The sequence below is a fragment of the Hemibagrus wyckioides genome, linkage group LG16, assembly GCF_019097595.1.
Source record: "Hemibagrus wyckioides isolate EC202008001 linkage group LG16, SWU_Hwy_1.0, whole genome shotgun sequence".
In the NCBI taxonomy this organism is placed as follows: Eukaryota; Metazoa; Chordata; class Actinopteri; order Siluriformes; family Bagridae; genus Hemibagrus; species Hemibagrus wyckioides.
Window position 1 is genome coordinate 16,502,176 of NC_080725.1, and position 22,908 is coordinate 16,525,083.

The 22,908-nt window shown below is 39.7% G+C and overlaps 1 protein-coding gene across 1 annotated transcript in view; it reads left to right on the top strand.

The window, feature by feature from the left end:
* Positions 1-22,908, top strand: part of plppr1 (phospholipid phosphatase related 1) — a 44,821-nt gene that overhangs the window by 15,978 nt on the left and 5,935 nt on the right. Inside the window, exons 2-5 of the mRNA XM_058411190.1 lie at positions 901-989; positions 16,347-16,535; positions 21,106-21,238; positions 22,246-22,496. Of these exons, the coding sequence (XP_058267173.1) occupies positions 930-989; positions 16,347-16,535; positions 21,106-21,238; positions 22,246-22,496 (633 nt within the window). The 5' untranslated portion in view covers positions 901-929. The remainder of the gene's footprint in view (positions 1-900; positions 990-16,346; positions 16,536-21,105; positions 21,239-22,245; positions 22,497-22,908) is intronic.

Genomic DNA, 22,908 nt, shown 5'->3' on the forward strand with positions numbered 1-22,908 from the left:
TTGGACACACCTTCTAATTCCATGGTCTTTCCTGATGTTTATTTCTTTCTACATTGTAAAACAATGCTGAAGGCGGCCGAAATACACAATAATCTCGTTTGAACAGTTGATATTGAGATATGTCTGCTACTGATGCTCTGTAAAGCCTTCATAACGGCTCTAATCTGAGGTGCTGTTAATTGGTGATTTCTGAGGCTGGTCACTCTCAATGAACTTCTCCTCTGCAGCAGAGGTAAGTTTTGGTCTTGCTTTACTGGGATGGTCTTCATGTGAGCCAGTTTCATCATGGTGCTTGATGGGTTTTGCAAACGCACTTGACAATACTGTTCTTGCAAGAACTATTCCAGAACACCTGACCTTCGTGTCTTAAAATAACAACTGACTGTTTTTTGTTGTCATTACATATGGATTACTTAAGTCCATGTGTGTTATTTCATAGTTTTGAAATCTCCAGTATTGTTCTAGAATGTAGAAAATAAATCCCTAAACAAAAAACATTGAATTAAAAGCTGTGTCCATACTTTTGACTGGTAGTGTATCTAACTGACCCAAGTCAATCCCTTTGATTAACCCTATGATGTCTTTTGTTGCTGTTTTTCATTGAGTGAATTTATCATTGAAAATCAGATGTTAGCCAGTAGTGGGCTTTAAAACATTTGTCTGTGGTCTAGGAAAATCCCATTAAACAGGTATTGCTTTTTCATTCACTGTTAGTAGCCATGGTATATGAATAAATAAACCATATTTAATTAAATGGTGTTTCCTGTTGACAAATTCCTTCAGTCGTTTCCCCTCCATTCATCATTCTCTTCTGTCTCTTGGCATTTTGTGGAATATCAGTCATTATAGTTCTATCTGGTTTGTGCATTAATTTGACACATTTTCTCTTTTGTCTTTCAGACCATCATCGACGTGACCTTGTTGGGAAAATGGCCTCGGACAACATACAGCGGAGTTACTCCATCATACCGTGCTTCATATTCGTGGAGGTGAGTTTTTGTGTGTTGGTATTTGGAAAGTGTTACATGATGCTGATGAGTTTGTTTTTCAGTTGTTTATTTGCATCCTCAGTTGTGATTCAGGGCTTGCTGCCACTTTTTATTCTCTACACAGTGAAAACTTTTTTTGACTGTGCTGGTTGGGTTGTTTAATTAAAATGTGTGGTGAATCCCCTTGATCGCTGAGGACAGTCAACACTTCAAAGCTGCCTTCGCATCAAGAGACTTGCTCTGCATATATCATTTCTAGCGGGTTTTGTATGCTTGAGAAGCTGTACAATGCTGATACAGCGCCATCCTTTGCATGCTTAGACCCATGCAAGGTCATGTTCAGAGCAAGTTGCATGGGTTGCATTTGGCAGTCCTTTGGATGGCTTTACACACCAACACATGAAGACACCATTGTCCCCTTTCTGACATTTCAGTTTATCATTGTTGGTCTCAGATTTTTGCCACCTAAATAACTCCCCAGCTGTCAGACGCTATTGATTTTTGTCTCTCTTATCACCCTGGAGGAAAACTGAGCTGCTTGACATTACTTGTCTTGCCAAACTGTCCTAGTGCCAGGATAACAACTTGAGGTATTGTGTATGTATGTGTGATTCCATGATTGGTGTTTTATTTGTGTCCTAATGATATACATTTAAAAGAAGAAACAGTGTAAAAATATGACTGACCGTTAATCTCATATGTGCTTGTTGAACATCCCATTTCAGATTTAATCCTCCTTTGCTGTTATAACCTCCTATAATAACCTCCACTCTTCTGGAAAGGCTTTCCACTAGATTTTGGAGAGTGGCTGTAGGGATTTATTTAGCTACAAGAGCATTAGTGAGATCAGGCAAGAAGGTCTGTGGTGCGGATGTGGTGTTCCAGTTTATTCCAAAAGTGTTCAGTGGGATTGAGGTCAGGGCTTTGGCAAACCATGTCTTCATGTGTGTAGAGGTGCATCGTCATACTGGAACAGGTATGGGCCTCAGTGAAATGTAATGCTACAGCGTACAAAATTGTATGCGTCCAACTTTGTGCTGACAGTTTAGTTTACATATAGGTGTGATGGTTAGGTGTCTGCAAACCCAGCCATATAGTGTAGGTAGAGTGTCAGAGAGTGTGGTGTGTGTGCATATTTCCGATAAATAACCTAATAAATAAATAGAGCTTAATAAACCTATGTACAGCACTTGAAAAGCAATATTTTTCCAGCCCATTGTCCTTCACTTGGAAACATAATTAATAAAATACTTAACAGTTATTACTTTTGGTATTATTGGTATTACTATTAATGTGTGACTCTATTTCACGAGTCATCCATTATTGTTTATGAAAAATGCACGTTTTAGTGTCCAACAACATTCACTTAATCCTGCTATCTGAACACCTTCACCCCTATGAAATATGTGTAACATTCTGCAAGTCACACGTTGACCAGGAAGTGGCTTTAACTGAATTTCCTGAGGATCACGAGACGAAGAGAAGTACAACCTTGTTACCTAGATTATAGACTGAAAGTTTATTGCAAAGGTTATTACAACATTCTTAATCTCCTCATGTCATTAACCAAATTTTGTGTGTTTGCGATTTCAAACTCACTAAAACTCAACCCTGTTACTGTACTTTTACCACGTTACTCATTTAAGAGCAAACGTAATCTTGTAAAGTAGATATATCATTGCCTGAAGTTAAGGTTAAATCATTTTATATTGTGTTGAGAAGAATAAAAAAATAAATAAATAAAGATCTTAAGTTACAAGGGATAAAAGACACTTGTGCTGCAATGCAAGGTTGTATCACTGGAGACTGTCACAGCAGTAACTAACACACACTGATCATCTTGTTGAAGTTCCTCTACCGCTGTGAAAGCTAGAGCTGTGTTTCAATTTCACAGACTCCGACAAAACTGTTGTGCATTTCTCCATCCACGCATCTTCACCCGTTTGTACTATTCCCCAAGCTGCCTACATGCTAAATCTCTGAAAGCATAACAGGAGGGATACTGTCATAGCTAGCACTGACATGAAAATGTTTGAAATGTTTCTGCCTGTTTAGTGTTTAGTGTAGAATGCAGAAAAACGTGCTTATATGGCTTAAAGATACAGAAAATATATTATGCTAAACTTGTTATTGACCTCACCGCAGTTATCACTGTTATTTTATTAGTGCTGCCTTTTTTTTTTAAATAAGGCTAATTTTTAATTACACCTTGCAGACATAAAACACCCCCACTGTGTATCCAGACAATGGGAATGTCTTCATTCCCACGAAAATACTTCAAATCTTGAGGGGCTTCATGGATGAACAGGTGTATTGGTGTTCCTAATAAAGTGCCTGGTGACTGTATATTGGGATAGTGTTCAATTTCAGATGAAGAAGAATCTGTGAAGAGGTATAAAGTGAAGTTTACATAACAGGTATGATGACTAGAAGAGAAAGCTCTTGCCAGGAATAAGTGCCTGGAGCTTCAGACCTCGGCTGGGCGTGACAGATTCAAGTGTTCTGTGTTGACAGGTTCATTGCCAAAAACTTAAGATGTACAACCATCCGTTTATCAACGAATGATTAACAAAGCAAAGATGTACCTCAGGTTCATAAATTGTGTACCAGTACCACAACTAAAAATCAAGGTAATCAATAAATATTATACTGACATTTTAATTTGTATGTCTCAGAATCATCCTCCTGATGAAATGGCCTCCTCACTGAAGCCTGAGCAATATGGTGACATATGTTCGCTCCATTCCCCTCTTGAGATCCACTGAGCCGGAGTTGGAGGCTGTCCATTTTCACGCGCTGGTCTTTCTACAGTCATTCTGTAGTCAAAGGCTAAAATGAGAGGAACACGGCAGTTTATTTGCATTCGTCAGACTGTTAATCGGACACGGTTTGCGTGTTATTTATTTCGTTGGAACAAGTAGCAGTAGCTCAGTGGATTAGTGCTCTATTGACAGAGTTCAATCCTAGAGCTTAGAGTGGACATTGTGAATGCTGAGCTAGTGCTTGAAGGTTGCTAGTTGAAGTGTCTTGCCTTAGATCACTGCTGTACGTGTGCGTGCAAGGGATTTTATTCCCCCGTTGCCCCTGAGGGTACTGAATGATGACACCGCTACCCACATCCCTGGCTTTTCAGCCCTGACTTTTAAAAGAGCATCATCGACGAAACAGTGGATTTCTATAAATAAATGTTTAAAAAATGTAAAAAATACATGCAGCAAACTGCTGACTGTTCTCGCCAGCATTTACAGCCTCTGTCACCAGCCTACCTGAGCCATCTGTTATTGCCTGCCTTTCAGACAGCTTGGACTGGAGCAGAACTGTAGCATATAACACTGCTAGATTTTTTTAATGGGGAGCACATTTCATTACTTTCCCTTTGCTACTTCCTCTTGAGGCTCACTGTCACCATTTTAAGGCATCTTTATCATCTAAAAGCATTTACACCATTGCAGTGTTTGCTTAATGCTTAATAATTGTGATTGGCCAGATGATGTTTTCCGTTTACAGCATGGCTCAGACATAAGAGGCTTAAAAATGTGTGTTGTTGATATGATAAGGAGACGTTTATTTACAATAGACCGCCGATCAGCCATAATATTTAAAAGCACCTGCCTAATATTGCATAGGTCACCCTTGTGTCACCAAAGCAGGACCTCTGATGTTGTGCTGTTGTGTCTGGCACCAAGACGTTAGCAGCGGATCCTTTAAGTCCCGCGAGTTGTGAGGTTTGGCTTCCATGGATCCTAGTTGTTTGTCCAGAACATTCCCACAGCTGCCTAATTGGATTGAGATCTAGGGATTTTGGAGGCCAAGGCAATGTCATAACCAGCGTAAACCTTTTTCAGCAATTAGTGCTACAGTAGCTTTTCTGTGGGTTCAGAACTTTGTTGAGGACCTGAGCATGAAGCACCATGTGTGGTTCTTGAATGAATAAAATCTTGTAATTACTGGCAAATTACTTCCAGATATAGTGGGAAAATATTAACAGCTATATATGCAGTAAGCTATAACATACCACTCCACTGTTGTTGTTTTGTAAATAATGCTAGCAGATCTTTATCTGTTTTCCCTTTAATTATGGGAAGAGTCATTTGAGGTTGAACATAAATGTGAAGGTCGGAAACGAAACTTGCTCATCGTCCGTTGCGATTTAACATCATTTCCATTTAAGAGTAGCATTGGGAAAAGGACTTTATTAAATGAGCTTAATAAGAGCTTTAATAGATAAAAGTAACTATAACCCTGGGACAGTTTCTTTAATTCACCTAGTCTGCACTGTTTACTAAATGGAGAAACATGTAAATCCAGCTGTTATTTATACGACCCCTTCCTATAACATCGAAATCCAACATCACATACACTTTTTTTTTGTTTCTATTATTTTCTTTATTTCTATTTATCGAATACTTTTTTTTACATTAGTTTTTGATGTATGAGATTTCTTTTTTTGTTACTTGCAATGCTGCCTCAACTTGAATTTCCCCTACGGCTTATTAATAAAGATTCTTCTCATATCCTCTCATTTCATGAATAAAGGTGGTTTATCTAGAGTTTATCCACTGGCTACTTTATGCGCATTATGCCATTTTGGAAGGACACATACACACCGCTATGTACTGTAGTTGACTGATGGCGTAGTGTATAGAGGCCCTGTTCAGCGTCCCCAAATGGCCATGTTTCAGTATACTCTGTGGTGTTGAACTGACAGCTGATGTGCCACTGTGCCTGGTGTTACAAATTATGTATTTTCTAGTGAATCCTATGATTGTGTTGGTGCTGTAAAATTATTCACAGCTTCATTCAGTAGTATTTACAAAAATAACACCAACACAAAGTCTGACAGAAACAGAATATCTTGTATATCTATATACTGTAGACTTAAAAGAATGAAGACTGAATAGAAGCAAAGAATCAACTCAGAAATTTTAGTGTAAAAAAGTGTATTGTTGTCACCTCACAGCTGCCAGGTTCACGGTTCAGGCCTGAGCTTGGGTTTCTGTCTGTGCTGAGATGTTTCTACCTGTTTGGGTTTCCTCAGACCATGCCAGTAGGTCAACTAGGCACTCTAGATTGCCCCCTAGGTGTGAATGTGTACAGGGTGCTCTATAATTCTCTTGCCCAGTGTGTGTTTCTGCCTCATGTCCTGAGGCGCCACAATGGTTAATGAAGGTTAATGTATGAGAGAGAACATAATTAGAACCTTAAGCTTTCAACAGATTTTAGGTAGGCTTGACTGTTGCTCCAAAAGTTACATTCCCACAATGTTCCAAAGCTGTTTTTCTATAATAATATTTTTCTTAACAATGCTATTATAAAACAGTTCCAATGCTCACAGATAGATATTTTGTATGTAACTTTTGGTGCAGTGATGGCTCAAATGGTTAAAGTCTCTGGGTTGTTGATTGGAAGGTTAGGGTTCAGGCCACCACCAAGCTGTCACTACTGGGCCCTTGAGCAAGGCCCCTGACCCTCCTCTTAGCTCCAGGGGCACTGCAGCGTAGCTGCCCCTGTGCTCAGACCCCAACTGAAGAAAAGAATTCCACTGTGCTGTAATGTATGTATGGCAACATGTAGGCTTCTATGTTTCTATGAAGGCTTCTATGTTTTTTTTCTCCTTTTTTGTCCTTAATTTGGTCAGAGCCATTTCCCTTCATGGTTAGACCTGGTTGGTGATGGGATTGCTAAATTGTGCTTCCTCTGAGACACATAAAATCAACTTCTGCATTATTTCCAGCTGCTGCTTCACTCATGCTGCATTACAAAAAAGCAGCCTAACAAACAAGGAGGAAAGTGCAGACTGCCCTCTTCCAGATACATGAGCTTACATACACCCATGATTGGCTATCCCCCTCTCCTAAAAAGTACAACCAATTGTGCTATCTTGAAAACCTGGCCAGGAATGACAATGGCAAGCGTCTTGATAATCGACCAAACGCTTTTGTTGTGTTACTTGGAAAGTCCTGCAGCTTTACTGTTAACATTTTCACAACTAAGAGCTTTAACGTTGTGGGAACGTTCCTTAAAACGCCCAGGAAACATGACGCTGGATCAAAACTGTGCCTGTGAATTCTTTTAATAAAAGAAGAAACCAGCAAATTCTTGTAGTCGGTGTCAAGGCGGCTTATATAAAATAGACTACACCGCTTTAGTGTTTCTGACTTCCTGTCAGTGTTGTTTATCTGCGAGCCTCTAGCAAGAAGCTACTGAAGTTACTGCTGTTGTCAGACAAATATACAGATATGAACACTCTTGAATACACCCAAGGCAAGTTTACATTTCATTTAATATGTATTAGTTTGGAATGTTTACTGCTTTATCTTTAGCAACAGCTGAACCCTAGAGTGTGAACTCTAGAAATTTGCACTGCTTTATTGATATTAACCCGTTTCGATAATGAATAAAAAACATAGATAAGCTTATGGTCTTGATTTTAGTGATTTCAGAATGAAACTTGAGGGTCTTTGTTGGATCCGAGTCTCCCTGTAATCTGTACATAATTCAAATGATTAAACATCAGAGTTTGATAATATATGTCTCTCATTTTATGCAGAGTTACCTCAGTAGGCTTGATCCTGTCTTCACTTCAACAGCAGGCATTTTTTTCCTTCAAGATGTGTTAAGCGTGTGTTTGTGCACACTGCTGCAGCTCTCTTCAGCGCTTGTTACAGTTGAGTTGTCTGCCCCAGAACAGCTGCGCTCCAGTGCGCTGAGTGAATTATTTATCTCTGAACCTACATCCAGCCCCACATAGCCCTGAGCTGTGCTCTTTACTCCCCAAAGTTGTTATACAGATGTGTGGTGTGTGCGACAAACATTGACATGGAGAGAAATGGAGATATTGATTGGTGTGATGACGGATTTAAGGAGATATGTGCATTTGGGGGTTGTTTTTAAAATGCCGATATTGCGGTTAATGCTAAACTAGGCTTTAACTGAGAAAATCCTCTGATGTTTTGTCATAAAATGTTTATTTACATACATATTTTAAAGTCATCTGTTATCTCTGGATATTGTGCTCTATCTTATTTATTCGCGTTCAGCTGTTTTCTAGTCGTGTACTGACCCCTAGTGGAAGAAAATGTGCTACGTGGTTGCTCTGTATGTCTCTCTCTCTCTCTCTCTGTCTCTCTCACACACACACACGAACACCACACAACACATTACATTGGCAAGTGAGGCTCAGGATGCATATAATTCTCTGCCATAAAGCTGCCTGTGTAAAACACCATCCCTGTTTTCATTACACACCATCTGCTGGTCGTAACTCTGTATACAGCAAGATTATGAGATAGCGACTCTGTGAATTGCAGGAGCTGTGATAAACAATTATTGCAAACAAATGTTTTTTGAGATTAATTAATGCACAATAGTGTTCAGCAATCTATATATTTTTATGTGTCGGGTTAAGTAATTAATAAACGCGATGAGATGTGCCGTTATAGGACAGTAATGGAAGATGGGGTGTTGTGACTCAGCAGGATGCAAAGCGCAAAAAATGTTTCTGTTATAACCCTGAGGTTGATTATTTTATATAACAGCACATTCTGAACACAGCAATTAAGCAGCAATTGCATTATATTAACATTTTATTACACCTTTTTTTTTACCATAACGCTGGCGAAATCAATGTATCTGGCATTTTAAATGAGTAGAAACAAATAAATTATTGATTTAATAATAACAAGTCTGATATGAAATTAGTCAGGCTTTTAGCTCTGTGATAAACTTACACAGAATTTTAGTGGTTGAAGATGCTCATGAACAAACACTGTTTTTCTTTTCTTTTCCATGAAACGATACTTCTAGTAGGCTAGTTAAAAACAGAAATACTTAAAAAACCCACTACAGATTCTTAAAGCATTGAGTATCTACTTTCATATAAGCCATTAACCCCCACTGTGGAGTGTGACGTGACAAAGAATTTCAGTGCTGCATATGGATACCACAAAACGGCACAAATTCCAATTTTTGGCCTCTGGGAAAAAGACCAACACTTTTAGCCATTTAAATTGTCAACTAATAAACACCTTCTGATCGATCAGATTGAAAAATTCAACAGTACTGGGCCGTATGCTTTATTTTATGAGCAGTACTCGTTAGCCTAGCGGCACTGGAAATTTAAGCACATATTGTATGGTTTGCTTTCTGGTCACATGACACAGGACAGGATTGAAAAACACCTCCAGGCAACCGGCAAACATCAGCTCTCCATCTGCACTTGTGCTTGAGGCATACATAATACTTCAAGTGCTTAATTTCAGAGGAGTTTTAGTATATGACCTTGCTTACATCTGGTCGTTTCATGCGTCTTGCATCTCAATCGTATTCACAAAAGTTTTTTTTTTTTTACCACATCCAACTTTGCTTGCAGTGAAATGTCTCCCTCTGGTAACTGGTTTATAATCAGACTTACTGTATCGTTAGTAAAAGGCAAATTGACTCATAATCACTTGACCACAGTGTCCTGTGCCGGTCCTTGTTTTCAGCTGTTGTTTGTATAGCAGGTGTTATGTATTATACATATTATGTAAGTTTCTGTCTTCCCTTTGTCTAAAGGGCGACAAATTGAATTTACTGACGCTGTGAGGCTGAAGGTTTGTGATTACCTGACCATTTCTACCTTTTGTAGCTCTTCAACAAACTCTTACAAACAATGAAGAAGCACACAATTGTATATCAAGGCTTTCTATACTGTACTTAGAGTTTCCTTTATGCTTCATCCATCCATCCATCCATCCATCCATCCATTCCTCCGTCCATCCCTCTGTCCGTCTATCTATCTATCTATCTATCTATCTATCTATCTATCTATCTATCTATCTATCTATCTATCTATCTATCTATCTATCTATCTATTTGCCCATCCATACTTTCATTTATTCTATCCTTTCATCCTTTCATCAATCCATTCATCTATCCCTTCATCCATTTATCCCTTCAACTGTCTTTTCATCCATCCATTTATCTATCTTTCTCTTTATGTATTTATCCCTTAAACTATCTATCTATCTATCTATCTATCTATCTATCTATCTATCTATCTATCTATCTATCTATCTATCTATCTATCTATCTATCTGTCCATCTGTCTGTCTATCCATTTGTCCATCCATCCGTCCATACTTTCATTTATTCTATCCATTCATCCTTTCATCAATCCATTCATCTATCCCTTCATCCATGTATCCCTTCAACTATCTTTTCATCCATCCCTTCATCCATCCATTTATCTATCTTTCTATTTATACATTTATCCCTTCATCTATCTATCTATCTATCTATCTACACATTCCTTTCTCCATCCATCCATCCATCCATCCATCCATCCATCCATCCATCCATCTATCTACACATCTATCCATCCCTTCTCTACACTCTTTCCCCCTTTCAGTAATTGTTTTATCCTGGTTAGGTTTGTGGCAGGTCTGGAGTCTATCCCAGTAAAACTGGCCATGAAGCAGGAATACACAACCAGTTGTTCATCCTGTTTACATTTTACATTATTACATTTTACCTGTTTAGATTTGTTTCTCTTATAAAAGTGGCTTGTCAGCTGTAGCTTATAGACTGCTGCATTTATAAATCTTTTTTTTTTCTTTTTTTGAATAAGCATTTTTAATCGTTTTGGGTGTAAATTGGATTGTAATTGGATTAGACTGATTCTCAAGCACATGAAATAATGTCTATTACGCACAACCAGAGTCGGTATATTGTAACCTGGTTCACTGTGTTTCATGTGCGCATCCACTCTGCTGTATTTTCTGAGTTGCTGCGCAACCCTCAGGCTTTAAGGAAGCTGCCTGCATGAGTCTGTGACTAATGGACCTCTGCTTCTTCATGGATGAATAGTTTTAACATTTTAGAATGGTTGCAACAATAATGGCAAGATGGCACAAGACTCCAGTGATAAACTTGTCCCAAAGGGATCCAATTCTGTAGAATTATTGTGTTTAAAGTAAACATGTTGGTCCAAATTTAAATATATATATATATATATACACTATATTGCCAAAAGTATTCGCTCACCTGCCTTGACTCGCATATGAACTTAAGTGACATCCCATTCCTAATCCATAGGGTTCAATATGACGTCGGTCCACCCTTTGCAGCTATAACAGCTTCAACTCTTCTGGGAAGGCTGTCCACAAGGTTTAGGAGTGTGTTTATGGGAATTTTTGACCATTCTTCCAGAAGCGCATTTGTGAGGTCACACACTGATGTTGGACGAGAAGGCCTGGCTCTCAGTCTCCGCTCTAATTCATCCCAAAGGTGTTCTATCGGGTTGAGGTCAGGACTCAAGTCAAGTTCCTCCACACCAGACTCTGTCATCCATGTCTTTATGGACCTTGCTTTGTGCACTGGTGCACAGTCATGTTGGAAGAGGAAGGGGCCAGCTCCAAACTGTTCCCACAAAGTTGGGAGCATGGAATTGTCCAAAATGTCTTGGTATGCTGAAGCATTCAGAGTTCCTTTCACTGGAACTAAGGGGCCAAGCCCAGCTCCTGAAAAACAACCCCACACCATAATCCCCCCTCCACCAAACTTTACACTTGGCACAATGCAGTCAGACAAGTACCGTTCTCCTGGCAACCACCAAACCCAGACTCGTCCATCAGATTGCCAGATGGAGAAGCGCGATTCGTCACTCCAGAGAACGCGTCTCCACTGCTCTAGAGTCCAGTGGCGGCGTGCTTTACACCACTGCATCCGATGCTTTGCATTGCACTTGGTGATGTATGGCTTGGATGCAGCTGCTCGGCCATGGAAACCCATTCCATGAAGCTCTCTGCGCACTGTTCTTGAGCTAATCTGAAGGCCACATGAAGTTTGGAGGTCTGTAGCGATTGACTCTGAAGAAAGTTGGCGACCTCTTCGCACTATGCGCCTCAGCATCCGCTGACCCCACTCCGTCAGTTTACGTGGCCTACCACTTCGTGGCTGAGTTGCTGTCGTTCCCAAACACTTCCACGTTCTTATAATACAGCTGACAGTTGACTGTGGAATATTTAGGAGCGAGGAAATTTCACGACTGGATTTGTTACACAGGTGGCATCCTATCACAGTTCCACGCTGGAATTCACTGAGCTCCTGAGAGCGACCCATTCTTTCACAAATGTTTGTAAAAACAGTCTGCATGCCTAGGTGCTTAATTTTATACACCTGTGGCCATGGAAGTGATTGGAACACCTGATTCTGATTATTTGGATGGGTGAGCGAATACTTTTGGCAATATAGTGTGTATATATATATATATATATATATATATATATATATATATATATATATATATATATATATATATTTTTTTTTTTTTTTTCTTGAGCCTTGGTTTTGAATGTTCAGAGCTTACTTTATATACCTGATTCATCGTTATAAGCTTTTTATTTGCATTTTGTGGTTAGCTAGCCATTTTCAGAACTAGGGCTTCAGATACATGACCATGGGTTTGAAGGGAGTTGATACAACGTTTTTTATAGTTCATCAAGTAATAATATTAATAACGATACATTTAATGTATGGTCGCCTTTCAAAGCACTCAAGAACACCTTACAAGGTAAGCGTCAAAGTATCATAAAATCAGACAAAACATTAAAATATATAAATACATAAAGTAATCACTAGAGTTCTGTTTCTAGCCATTGCACCTTTAATATGACCCTCTTTGTTATGCATCATCCTTCTTACAGCTTTCAATCAATAAGAGTACATTTTTTAAGAGGATGATTTTGGTTGGGAAATATTTATATTCCATTTATGGAAGAACACCAAAATGCTCTGCACAGCACTTTTTCCCCTCATCCACCAGTTTGCCTTGTTGACAACGTAGGGAAATCATGTTCTGGCCATCACCTACACAAATGAGAGAACGCTTCCTGCCAAGCGATTTCATCAGCCACGCTTCGGCACACACATTGCAGCTGATGGGAATGCTAAAAGTGATCAGCACTTTTTGGATTCTGCTGTAGGAATTCAACACTGTTTGAAATAAACCCATTGTGTCTACTCCAAACCCTGCATAGTTAAAAAAAATGTAAGAAAATGTGAACTCATTTTTTTGCTGGTGTTTTCAAAATGAGTCTGAATGCTTTTGGCTTAGAAGGCTTGCACCAAATAAAATCCATTATTTATACTTGATCATTTTCTGCAGTTGGAGTATCATTGTTAAATCCAGATTAGGATTATCCAAGTAATTGCACCAAAGATCTGAAAATCTGATCACTCATGAGGTCACTTTGGGAGGTCTGACACTTATTTTAACCATACGATATTGGCTTGAACAGATTTCCATCGATTTTCTGTTACTAATTATTCTATGCAGGGTCATGAGGAACCATTTGTCCATTTTACAGAACTCAGGGCACAAGGTAGGGTACACCCTGGACTGGGTGCCATACCATCACAGGGCACAATCACACACACTTCCACACCCATTCACACACTGCTTAACATTTAGAGATACCAATGCATTTCATTGGACTGGGGAAAGAAAGCCCAGAGGAAACCCGCAGGGCTTGGGAAGAACATTCAAGCTCTGTGCACAGAGTGGAGACGAGAATTGAATCCTCAGTCCTGGAGGTGCAATCCAAACATGCTAACCACTGCGCTGTTTTTTATGCCTTCTGCTTCTTCCGGCATTTCCTTCAGGGGTCGCCACAGCGAATCATCTCTCTACACCTATCCCTATCTTCTGCATCCTCAACACTTACACCCACTAGCTTCATATCCTCATTTATTACATTTATATACCTCCTCTTTGGCCTTCCTCTTTGCCTCCTGCCTGGCAGCTCCATGTCCATCATTCTCCTACCGATATACTCACTCTCCCTCCTCTGAACATGTCCAAACCATCTTAATCTGGCCTCTCTAACTTTGTCCCCCAAACGTCCAACATGACCCGTCCCTCTGATGTACTCGTTCCTAATCCTGTCCAACCATGTCTCTCCCAAAGAGAACCTCAACATCTTCAGCTCTGCTACCTCCAGCTCTGACTCCTGACTCTTCCTCAGTGACACTGTCTCTAAACCTTACAGCATGGCCGCTCTCACCACTGTCTTGTACACCTTCTCCTTGATTCTCGCTGATATTTTTCTATCACACAGAACTCCAGACAACTTTCTCCACCCATTCCAACCTGCCTGCACTCACTTCTTTACCTCTTTCCCACACCCTCCATTCCTTTGGACTATTGACCCCAAGTCCTTGAACTCCTGTACCTTCTTCACCTCTTCACCCTGTAATCTTACTGTTCCACTTCCCTCCCTTTCATTCACACACATGTACTCAGTCTTACTACGACTGACTTTCATTCCTCTTCTTTCCATGCGCAAACCTCCACCTCTCCAGGTTTTCCTCCACCTGCAATCAATCACCTGCACCAATGTCATCTGCAAACATCATATATATATATATATAAATTTAAATGAAATAAGTATGGTCTATATGTGAAATAAGGTACAAATATGCTGTGTAGAAAGTGTAGGTCTTGTGCAGACAATTCCAAGGTCCTAGGTGTTGTCCTGATCTGGGCCTGAATGACCTGCCGAAAGAAATTCTTCCTCATTCTCTCTGTATCAGCCTTCAGGGAGCATAAGTTCTCCCTCGACTGCAATAGAGATAAGAGTCCATTGTCCTGATTGCTTAAGGTACTTCACTATTTTCCTGGCCTTGGTCCAGCAGCAATTGATGTACATCTAGCTACACGTCTGAACTGATCCAAATACGTTGAAGCAGGGTGATCATACCAGTGTCAGATGTCTGTAATAGTTTTTCTTTAATAGCTTCAGAGTCTATTTGAGGCACAGGAAGTTGTAAGAAAGACTAGACGACTTGGTGGTCAAGGCATGATCGTTGAAATGGTAGTAAGATAAATCTGATGGTAGAGATACAGCAGTACAGTCAGGATTATATAAAGAAAATAGATGATGAGGTGCTCTCCCCCCCCACACACTGAAAGATAAAGCTGTGCCAGGGGACAGATGGACAGCTGGATTCAGTCTTTTAACTGGGCTCCTTGATTTATCTCTTGAATGTTGGTTGCGCTCTTTGCACTTGCGCTCCACTGCTCAGCAGCCGTTGATGTGATGTGATATATTACTTTTCCATTTAGAAACAAGTAGTGAGCAAAACACTGCAAGAAAATTTAGAAAAAGCTTTTCCTTCAGTATTGAGCATAAGTATAAAGGCAACTTATGAATTTGTGTTGCTTGAAGTTCTGTACAAACTAAATGCACCTCTTTTATATTATGTGAAAGTCAATCTGATTGTTGAACCTCCTCAGTGCATATAAAAACTACTAATAAAGCACGGAATCTGTGACGTAATAAATGAGTTTATTAATTGCAGCCTGGAATATACTGAAATGTAGCTAATATTTTCTTTCGAAAGCTTACAATAAACCAAATATACAATTAATCAACCTAGTACTAGCTATTCATCTATGTTCTTTCTAACAAGCAGCAGTCTGAAGTTTAACAGTTTTATTCATTTTTATTCGGATGTTTAATTTCCTCAAGGCTTGAAATAAGGAACAATGATTAGAAATAGTTTGAATAATCTTCTATTTGGTTTATCGTAATCGTATAAAAAGAATACATTTTAATTATTTAAAGTACTTGCACAGATGGCATTTTTTTTTTTTTTTGGTAGCTTTGCTTTCTAAGGATGTCATTGAAACACTGATTGGATAAACTTGATATAGAAATAACTATGCAATGATCCAGATGCGCTTCAAGAAAGCATCAGACACCAGCTGCCTTTAGGAAAGCATCACAACTGGGGTGTTTATTTCTCCAGTCACACAGCTGATGATCTGGACACAGAGGAAGCCAGTCGCTGCACCAGAACCGACTTTGCAATCAGAACAGAAATGGAAAGAAAATTCACCTGAGAGTGAAAATGGAAAAGTTTGTCTGAAATTTACTTCTCCGAATGATAAAACGTAGTTTAATTCTTTACTGAACTTCTTTACTACTTGTACATTTGTATTTTTAGCCAAATAAATGCATGTGCCTGTCTGTATGCAGCACCCCTGGATGAATATGACCTTGTTTTATTTTTTATTTTTTTAATTCTTTTTGTGCCTTTTTTTTTTTATACAGTGACCTCATTTAGCAGCCTGCAGACGAAGGTTTTACGTAACGCTTTAGATGATGTTTAGAAAGCCGAGAAAGAGGAAAGGAAGCGGAACGAAACGAGGAAAAAAAGAGTGCTGCAGCAAACGTGACAAAGAAAAAAGACAAAGCAGATGCTTTAATTAAATCTGAGGGATTACTGCAGATGTGACTAAGTTAAATCCAGATGATTTAATATGACGATATGAAGATAATGGACATGTCTGCGGTTGTCTTTTCTCTGCAGCTGGTCATCATGGCAGGCACGGTGCTGCTGGCCTACTACTTCGAATGCACCGATATATTCGGCATCCACATCCAGGGCTTCTTCTGCAATGACGCCGAGCTCATGAAGCCCTACCCTGGAGTGGAGGAGAACAGCTTCATCCCTCCGCTCATCCTCTACTGTGTGGTGGCTGCAGCTCCCACTGCCGTCGTGAGTAAAATCCTTCTGTTTTGAGCATGACTTGAATTTCTCATTAGTTTAGTGTGCAAATTTTAAGTGAAAAAAAAAAAAAAAACAAGCATGGGAGGTGAGTCTGAAACATTTGTAAGGTTTCCTGGGAATCCTGTGCTGCAGAATTTCATCACAAGAGGGAGCTCAGTGATCAGTATTTGCAGATGTGAGCACGAGACACAGCATGCAACCTCGTAGTGAAGATCAGAATCCAGCTTTGTCTGGTTACTGCAAGGATGACTTAAACGTCTTTGTAGGTCAGGTTGAACCTCATTAACAGGAAATTAAATCTCTTGTCTAGTCATTAGACAGTGTGTTCTTCCTTGCATATTGTTTTTGGTGGATCGAAATAACCTAGATTAAAAATAAATTCATTTTTGTTTATTTTTATATTGGATTATTTTATACTCTAGCGATCAGTTCGTACATTTTTAACTTCATCTGTGACTAATACTACATGCACACATCACCACACAGTGATGCTGTAGTATGAAGATGCCAGTGGGCATTGCCATAGTAGTAGCATTTAAAAGTTGATGGCACAACTAGGCATTTCCACTTGACAACAAATATGTTTTCTGGCCAGTAAAATACTGTAAAACATTCTGGATGGAGATTTGGTGTATGTATTTAAATGTAACAGTGTGTTTATGCATCAAATCATACGATGTGAAGAAGAAGCCTTGTCACATATACCATACATTTTCTTTGCATATCCCAGCTTGTTAGGAAATCAGGGGTCAGAGCAGAGGGTGGGTCATGATACACCCTGGAGTAGAAAGGGTTAAGGGCTTTGCTCAAGGGCACAACAGTGGCAGCTTGGCAGTGCTGGGGCTTGAATCATCCCTGACCTTCTGATCAGTAACCCAGAGCCTTAACCAATGAAGGAGAAGCAGAAGAAGCAGTGGCCCTTTGCCACAAATCACGTCTGCATGTTTGCATAAAGTTAAACTTTTCTCAACATCGTTTGTGTCTCTGGGCTGTCTGCTCACCAACAGTCGCTGTCATGTATAAGGAAGTCATCGTCTCTCACTGAAATTTAATAATCTCCAAACGTTTTTGATGCTGTGAGTCACTGTATATGTGAACGCCTGATGTATCTGTTTGTACCACATAGCTGTGGATTTCTCAAAATTCACAACTGTGTAATATACAGAATGTATACTAGTTGGCGCTATTTTGTGTATCTGTTCTGTAGTGTTTTTTGTCTGTTTGCGCTGTTTTTTGTCTTGTACTGTTTGCACTAGGTTGCACACAATGCACTTTATGTAGCTGGGACTGTGCTGTCCTATGTAGCTCTATGTTGTTTTATGTAGCACCAGGGTCCTAGAGAAACGTTGTACTGCGCCGATAAGATAAGATAAAACTTTATTAATTCTGTTTTTTTTTTTTGCTAGAGACTGCTTCAGATTACAAGAAAAATAAATATAAATGAAAAATAAATGAGGAGTTTGCATGTTCTCCCTGTGCTTGGTGGGTTTCCTCCAGGTGCTCTGGTTTCCTCCCATAGTCCAAAGACTGTTGCTGGTGCTACATAAAACAACATAGGACTGCTTCTAGGTTGATTGGAGTCTCTAAATTGCCCGTAGGGTGTGATTGCATGGTTGAATGAGTGTGTGTGTGTGTGCCCTGCGATGGGTTGGCACTCCGTCCATGGTGTATCCTGCCTTGTCTGATATATATGATATGTCTGAGATGGACACAGGCTCCCTGTGACCCGAGGATAGATCAGATAAGCGGTACAGACAATGAAAAAAAATTAAATAATCTATATATACAAATGTATTCAAAAGTACAAAATGTATTTTAATATACCTCCTGTGGCGTTCTGTGGTTGTCTTCGGTGGTCTCAGTCTATGGCTGAATGTGCTGTGGTAGGACTCCAGTGTTGCATACAGGGGGTGTGATCTGTTGTCAAGGATACTGGGAAGTTTCCTCAGCATTCTCCTCTCAGACACCTCAGTTAGAGACTCCAGCTCCACTCCCATAACAAAGCCTGCTTTCCCAATAAGCTTTTTGAGTCTGCTGGCATCGGCCGTCATATATGCTAGAAATGACAGTAAGAGCTTCTTGACTTCATTCACAAAGACACAGACTTCAGCCTTAGGTATCTAAGCTTTAAAATGTAAATATAGAGTAAAGAAAATGTGTCATGGTAAAGCTTTTATTATGAGATTTATAGAAGGAGTCTCCAGTGTCAGTGCTTTGTATCCGTTACCCCATCACTTTAAGGTCTTTAGAGGATTTTCTAGTTTCTCTGTAACATGACACTCTGTGCTTGTTGGAGTAAAAAGAAAAGAGATTTATAAAGGAGCCAAGGTTTATAGCTGTTACAACAAAAAAAAATAAAATGTCAGGTTTTAATAAATGAAATAAATCAAATTACTGGCAAAGTGCTGTGGTATGATAGATCTTCTGTGGTATGGGAGAAAGAGAACTACGTCACACCACCTTGTTTCTATAACAACACACTGTGTAGTATTTTTTTAAATAACTAATACCCATGTCTTGTCTTGTAACCCTCTGAAGAAATAAGAATGTCACCACTTCATTTTATACATTATCATTCACCAAACAGCATAGAAATCCTAGCTAAAGGGCCGTAATGTATGCCCCATCGTCTAGGCTGTGAGATATTGAAGGCTTTTTATTTTCCTATGCGAAGCCTAGAGCTGATGAAACGAGCTTTCATTAGCAGCGCACTGTGCTGCCCTCAGGAGGAAAAAATACATTAAAGCCAAAATGTCCCGCAAGTTTTTTCTCCGCTAGCTTGAAATTTTCTTGCCGTTTCATTCTTCTTGGGTGTAGAAATGCACTTAAGAAGTTTCCTTCTTCCTTTCTACACAACATTTTGGCTGTAAAATCTTTGCCTTTTTCTCAGCTAAACATTCAGATGAACTGCTGTTGACTGCCAGAGAGAGGCTTCACTCTGTTGGTGAAAGATTCTAATAATCAATGAAAGAGAATAGTGTCAGACAAAATACTTGGTTTGGTTTGATGAGCCAACATATGAGGAAATGCCAGGGCTTGTGTTTTTATAAGTGAAAGTAGTGCCAACTGTGTAAAACGAGGACGAAGCAATCAACAGATTCTGCCTCTGCCCCCTATATGCAGTTGGCATGTTCTGTGTGCAGTTTGCATGTTCTCCCCATGCCTCAGGTGTTATTCTCCAGGTTCTCCGGGTTCACCGGCTTCCTCCTTCAGTCTGAATAGCATCTCTAGACTGTCTTTAGTGTGTGAATGCTTGTGCAAATGTGTGTGGGATTGTTCCCTGTGATTTGTTGGCACCCCTTTCAGGGTGCCCCCCCCCCACCTTGTGCCCCAAGTCCCTCATGTAAGATAAGTGGCTTAGAACATGAATGGACATGTTGTTCAATGTATTTGTTTTAATTGATGTAGTGCAAAAGTCCTGGAGTGAAAAAGGTTAATGTTTTCATGCAAACTCTTTGAACATTTACAATTTTGGTGTCCATTATTCAAGGTTAAAAAAAGTGAATATAAGAAAAAAAGTGAATATAGGAAAAAAGGTGGATATTAGAGTACATGGCATCCATGTTAACTACACAGAACTACAGAAAAAGTAAAAAAAAAAAAAGTAATCCGATCAGATTATCCACCAAATCTGATGCACGCTACATCATGGATCTTCTGAATAAATATTAATACGGTGTGAGTCACACAGAATGAGATTAGGAGATTATTTATTTATTTATTTATTTATTTACTTATTTATTTATCTGCTTATTTTCTGTTCACTTATTTATTTAAAAAAAATTCCCTCCAATATCTTTTTTTTTTTTTTTTTTTTTACCAAAAAAATATAGAATAAATGTCTTTTTCAGGAAATCTGCTTACTTGAAACTCACTTGTGATGAAAGTCTAAGGTGTTTGTCTTTTGAATAAATATCTAAATATTTATAATTTTGCCTTTATTTGTCACATATACATTACAGCACAGTGAAATTCTTTTCTTTGCATATCCCATCCTTGGAGGTTGGGGTCAGAGCGCAGGGTCAGCTATGATACAGCGCCCCTGGAGCAGAGAGAGTTAAGGGCCTTGCTCAAGGGCCCAACAGTGGCAACTTGGTGGTGCTGGGGCTTGAACCCACGATCTTCCAGTCAATGACCTAGAGCCTTAACCACTTGAGAAATGTCCAATTTAGGATTAGACAGACCTGAGAGACCTCGCGGTAAAAAGTAATTCTGTTTACTTATGCTTTTTTGTGGCTTTTGTCGTATCCATGTGCAGCCAAACCCAAAAATCTTACCTCTGAAAACGTACTCTAATCCACGAAAGGACAAATTATGCAGGTTTAGAGCTTATATGGCAGAAGAAAATTCAATCAGGTATTGTATGAAAAAAAAAGTGATTGACTGTGCTGATGAATTTTCTAGAACAGCAGCTCTGATGGTTCTAATTAATGCTCTCATTATAATACTGGCATCCCTTCCAGGCTCCAGGTTTCCTGTGACCCTGTGTAGGAAAAGCAATACAGAAAAAACATTTTTAATATTCATTCATTTTTTTGTTGTTTTTGCTGGTGTGCAGATCTTCATCGGCGAGATCTCCATGTACATGATGAAATCCACAAGAGAGGCTCTCATTGCCCAGGAGAAGATGATCGTCACTGGAGAATGCTGTTACCTGAATCCACTCATTCGCAGGATCATCAGGTTTATCGGTGAGCCTCTTCTTTTGTGCGGTTGTTTGATGAGCTCCTTTTGAAAAAATTGCCCTGAGGCATAGAATCACTGGTCAGCCTGAGGGCAGGAAATACAGAAAGACATGACCTTCTGCGTCGCTCTGGATTTTAATCCGGTGTGGTTCTGACAGTTTATAGAATGGCTGGACGTTACGTGAGGGAAAGTGAACGCTGGCACCAGTAAGGAAACATCTCTATGATCCTGAGCATCCAATTTCCAAATTATGAATATTAATAAGAACAAAATGACCTTCACTGTAATCCTGGTAAGGTTTAATGGCGCGTCTGTTTTTCTCTTACTTGAAGAATATTGGTAGGGAGATTTTGATGTGGTTTCACCTCTAAAAATCCATCCCGGGTCTGGCAGAGAGCGCTTAGTCCGACAGCATTACTTGACCCTGATGCATAATTCAAAAGAGACTCTGATAATGATGTCCACTGAGGCCTGGTATTGCAATGATGTGGACCATTGTATTCAATTCTTTTCACTCTATTCGCATAGACACAGGGAATGAATGAGTGTTTCATTCTCCCCCTGTACGTTTCTTTCTCTTTCTCCAGAGGTTGTCGTCATCACTCGTCTGTCTTCTAGCTCGCTGGCAGCCTGCAGACAGCGAGAAACTTCACCAATTATATCACATCGATCTACAGTTTCATCCTTGAGTGAAGGCAGATAATGTCTTGCCTCACATGGTCAAAAAAATAAATAAAAATAAAAAACGGAGAGAAGCAGCTCTTTTTTTTTTAATGACTCTTTTTAGTGCATGATTCCTGACGGTCCTGCTTACGTTGGTCACTGCTATAAATTTGCTCAGTCGGGTGTGTTAACAATACCAAACTGAAAATCCATGGAGGAAAAAAAAAAGTCCTGCCAACAGTAGATCTGCACGTGCTTCCAAGAATCTCTAATCTGTTTGGCCGTGTTGCTCGAGTCCTGATTGGGAGCAGCAAGACTAAATGAATGTGCTGGCGTTTTCCCCTTGCAGGTGTGTTTGCGTTTGGCTTGTTTGCGACGGACATCTTTGTAAACGCCGGGCAGGTGGTGACTGGCAGCCTGGCGCCATACTTCCTCACCGTTTGCCAGCCTAATTACACAGGCACAGAGTGCCGCCTCAACCACCAGTTCATCTCCAACGGCAACATCTGCACAGGGAACCGGGCGGTGGTGGAGCGAGCCAGGAGATCCTTCCCGTCCAAAGATGCTTCGCTCAGCGTCTACTCAGCTGTCTATGTCACTGTAAGTGAGTCTCACATTTCCTGCTTCAAGTCTGTGGCTCATTAGTCGAGTCTTTATCTATAGCACAGTGCTACTGAATTCTTAAATCCGATTCATTAGAAAGTGTTGATTTGTTTTCTGTTGATTAAGAGCAGCTCTGATAGTCAACTGCAAGGCTTTATGTGAATACACTGGTACTAAAATCGTTATCGTTTCTATAGTAACAACTTATCACGATGATTAAATTCATAGATACCTCCGGAGATTGGGGTTCGATTCCCGGCACTGTGTGTGTGTATGTGTGTATGTGTGTGTGTGGCATGTTATCTCCCTGTGCATTGAGGGTTTCCTCCGGGTACACCAGTTTCCTCCCCTTGTCCAAAGACATGCCTTTTTCTTCGTCTTTTAAATCTTTCATATGTAAACATACCTT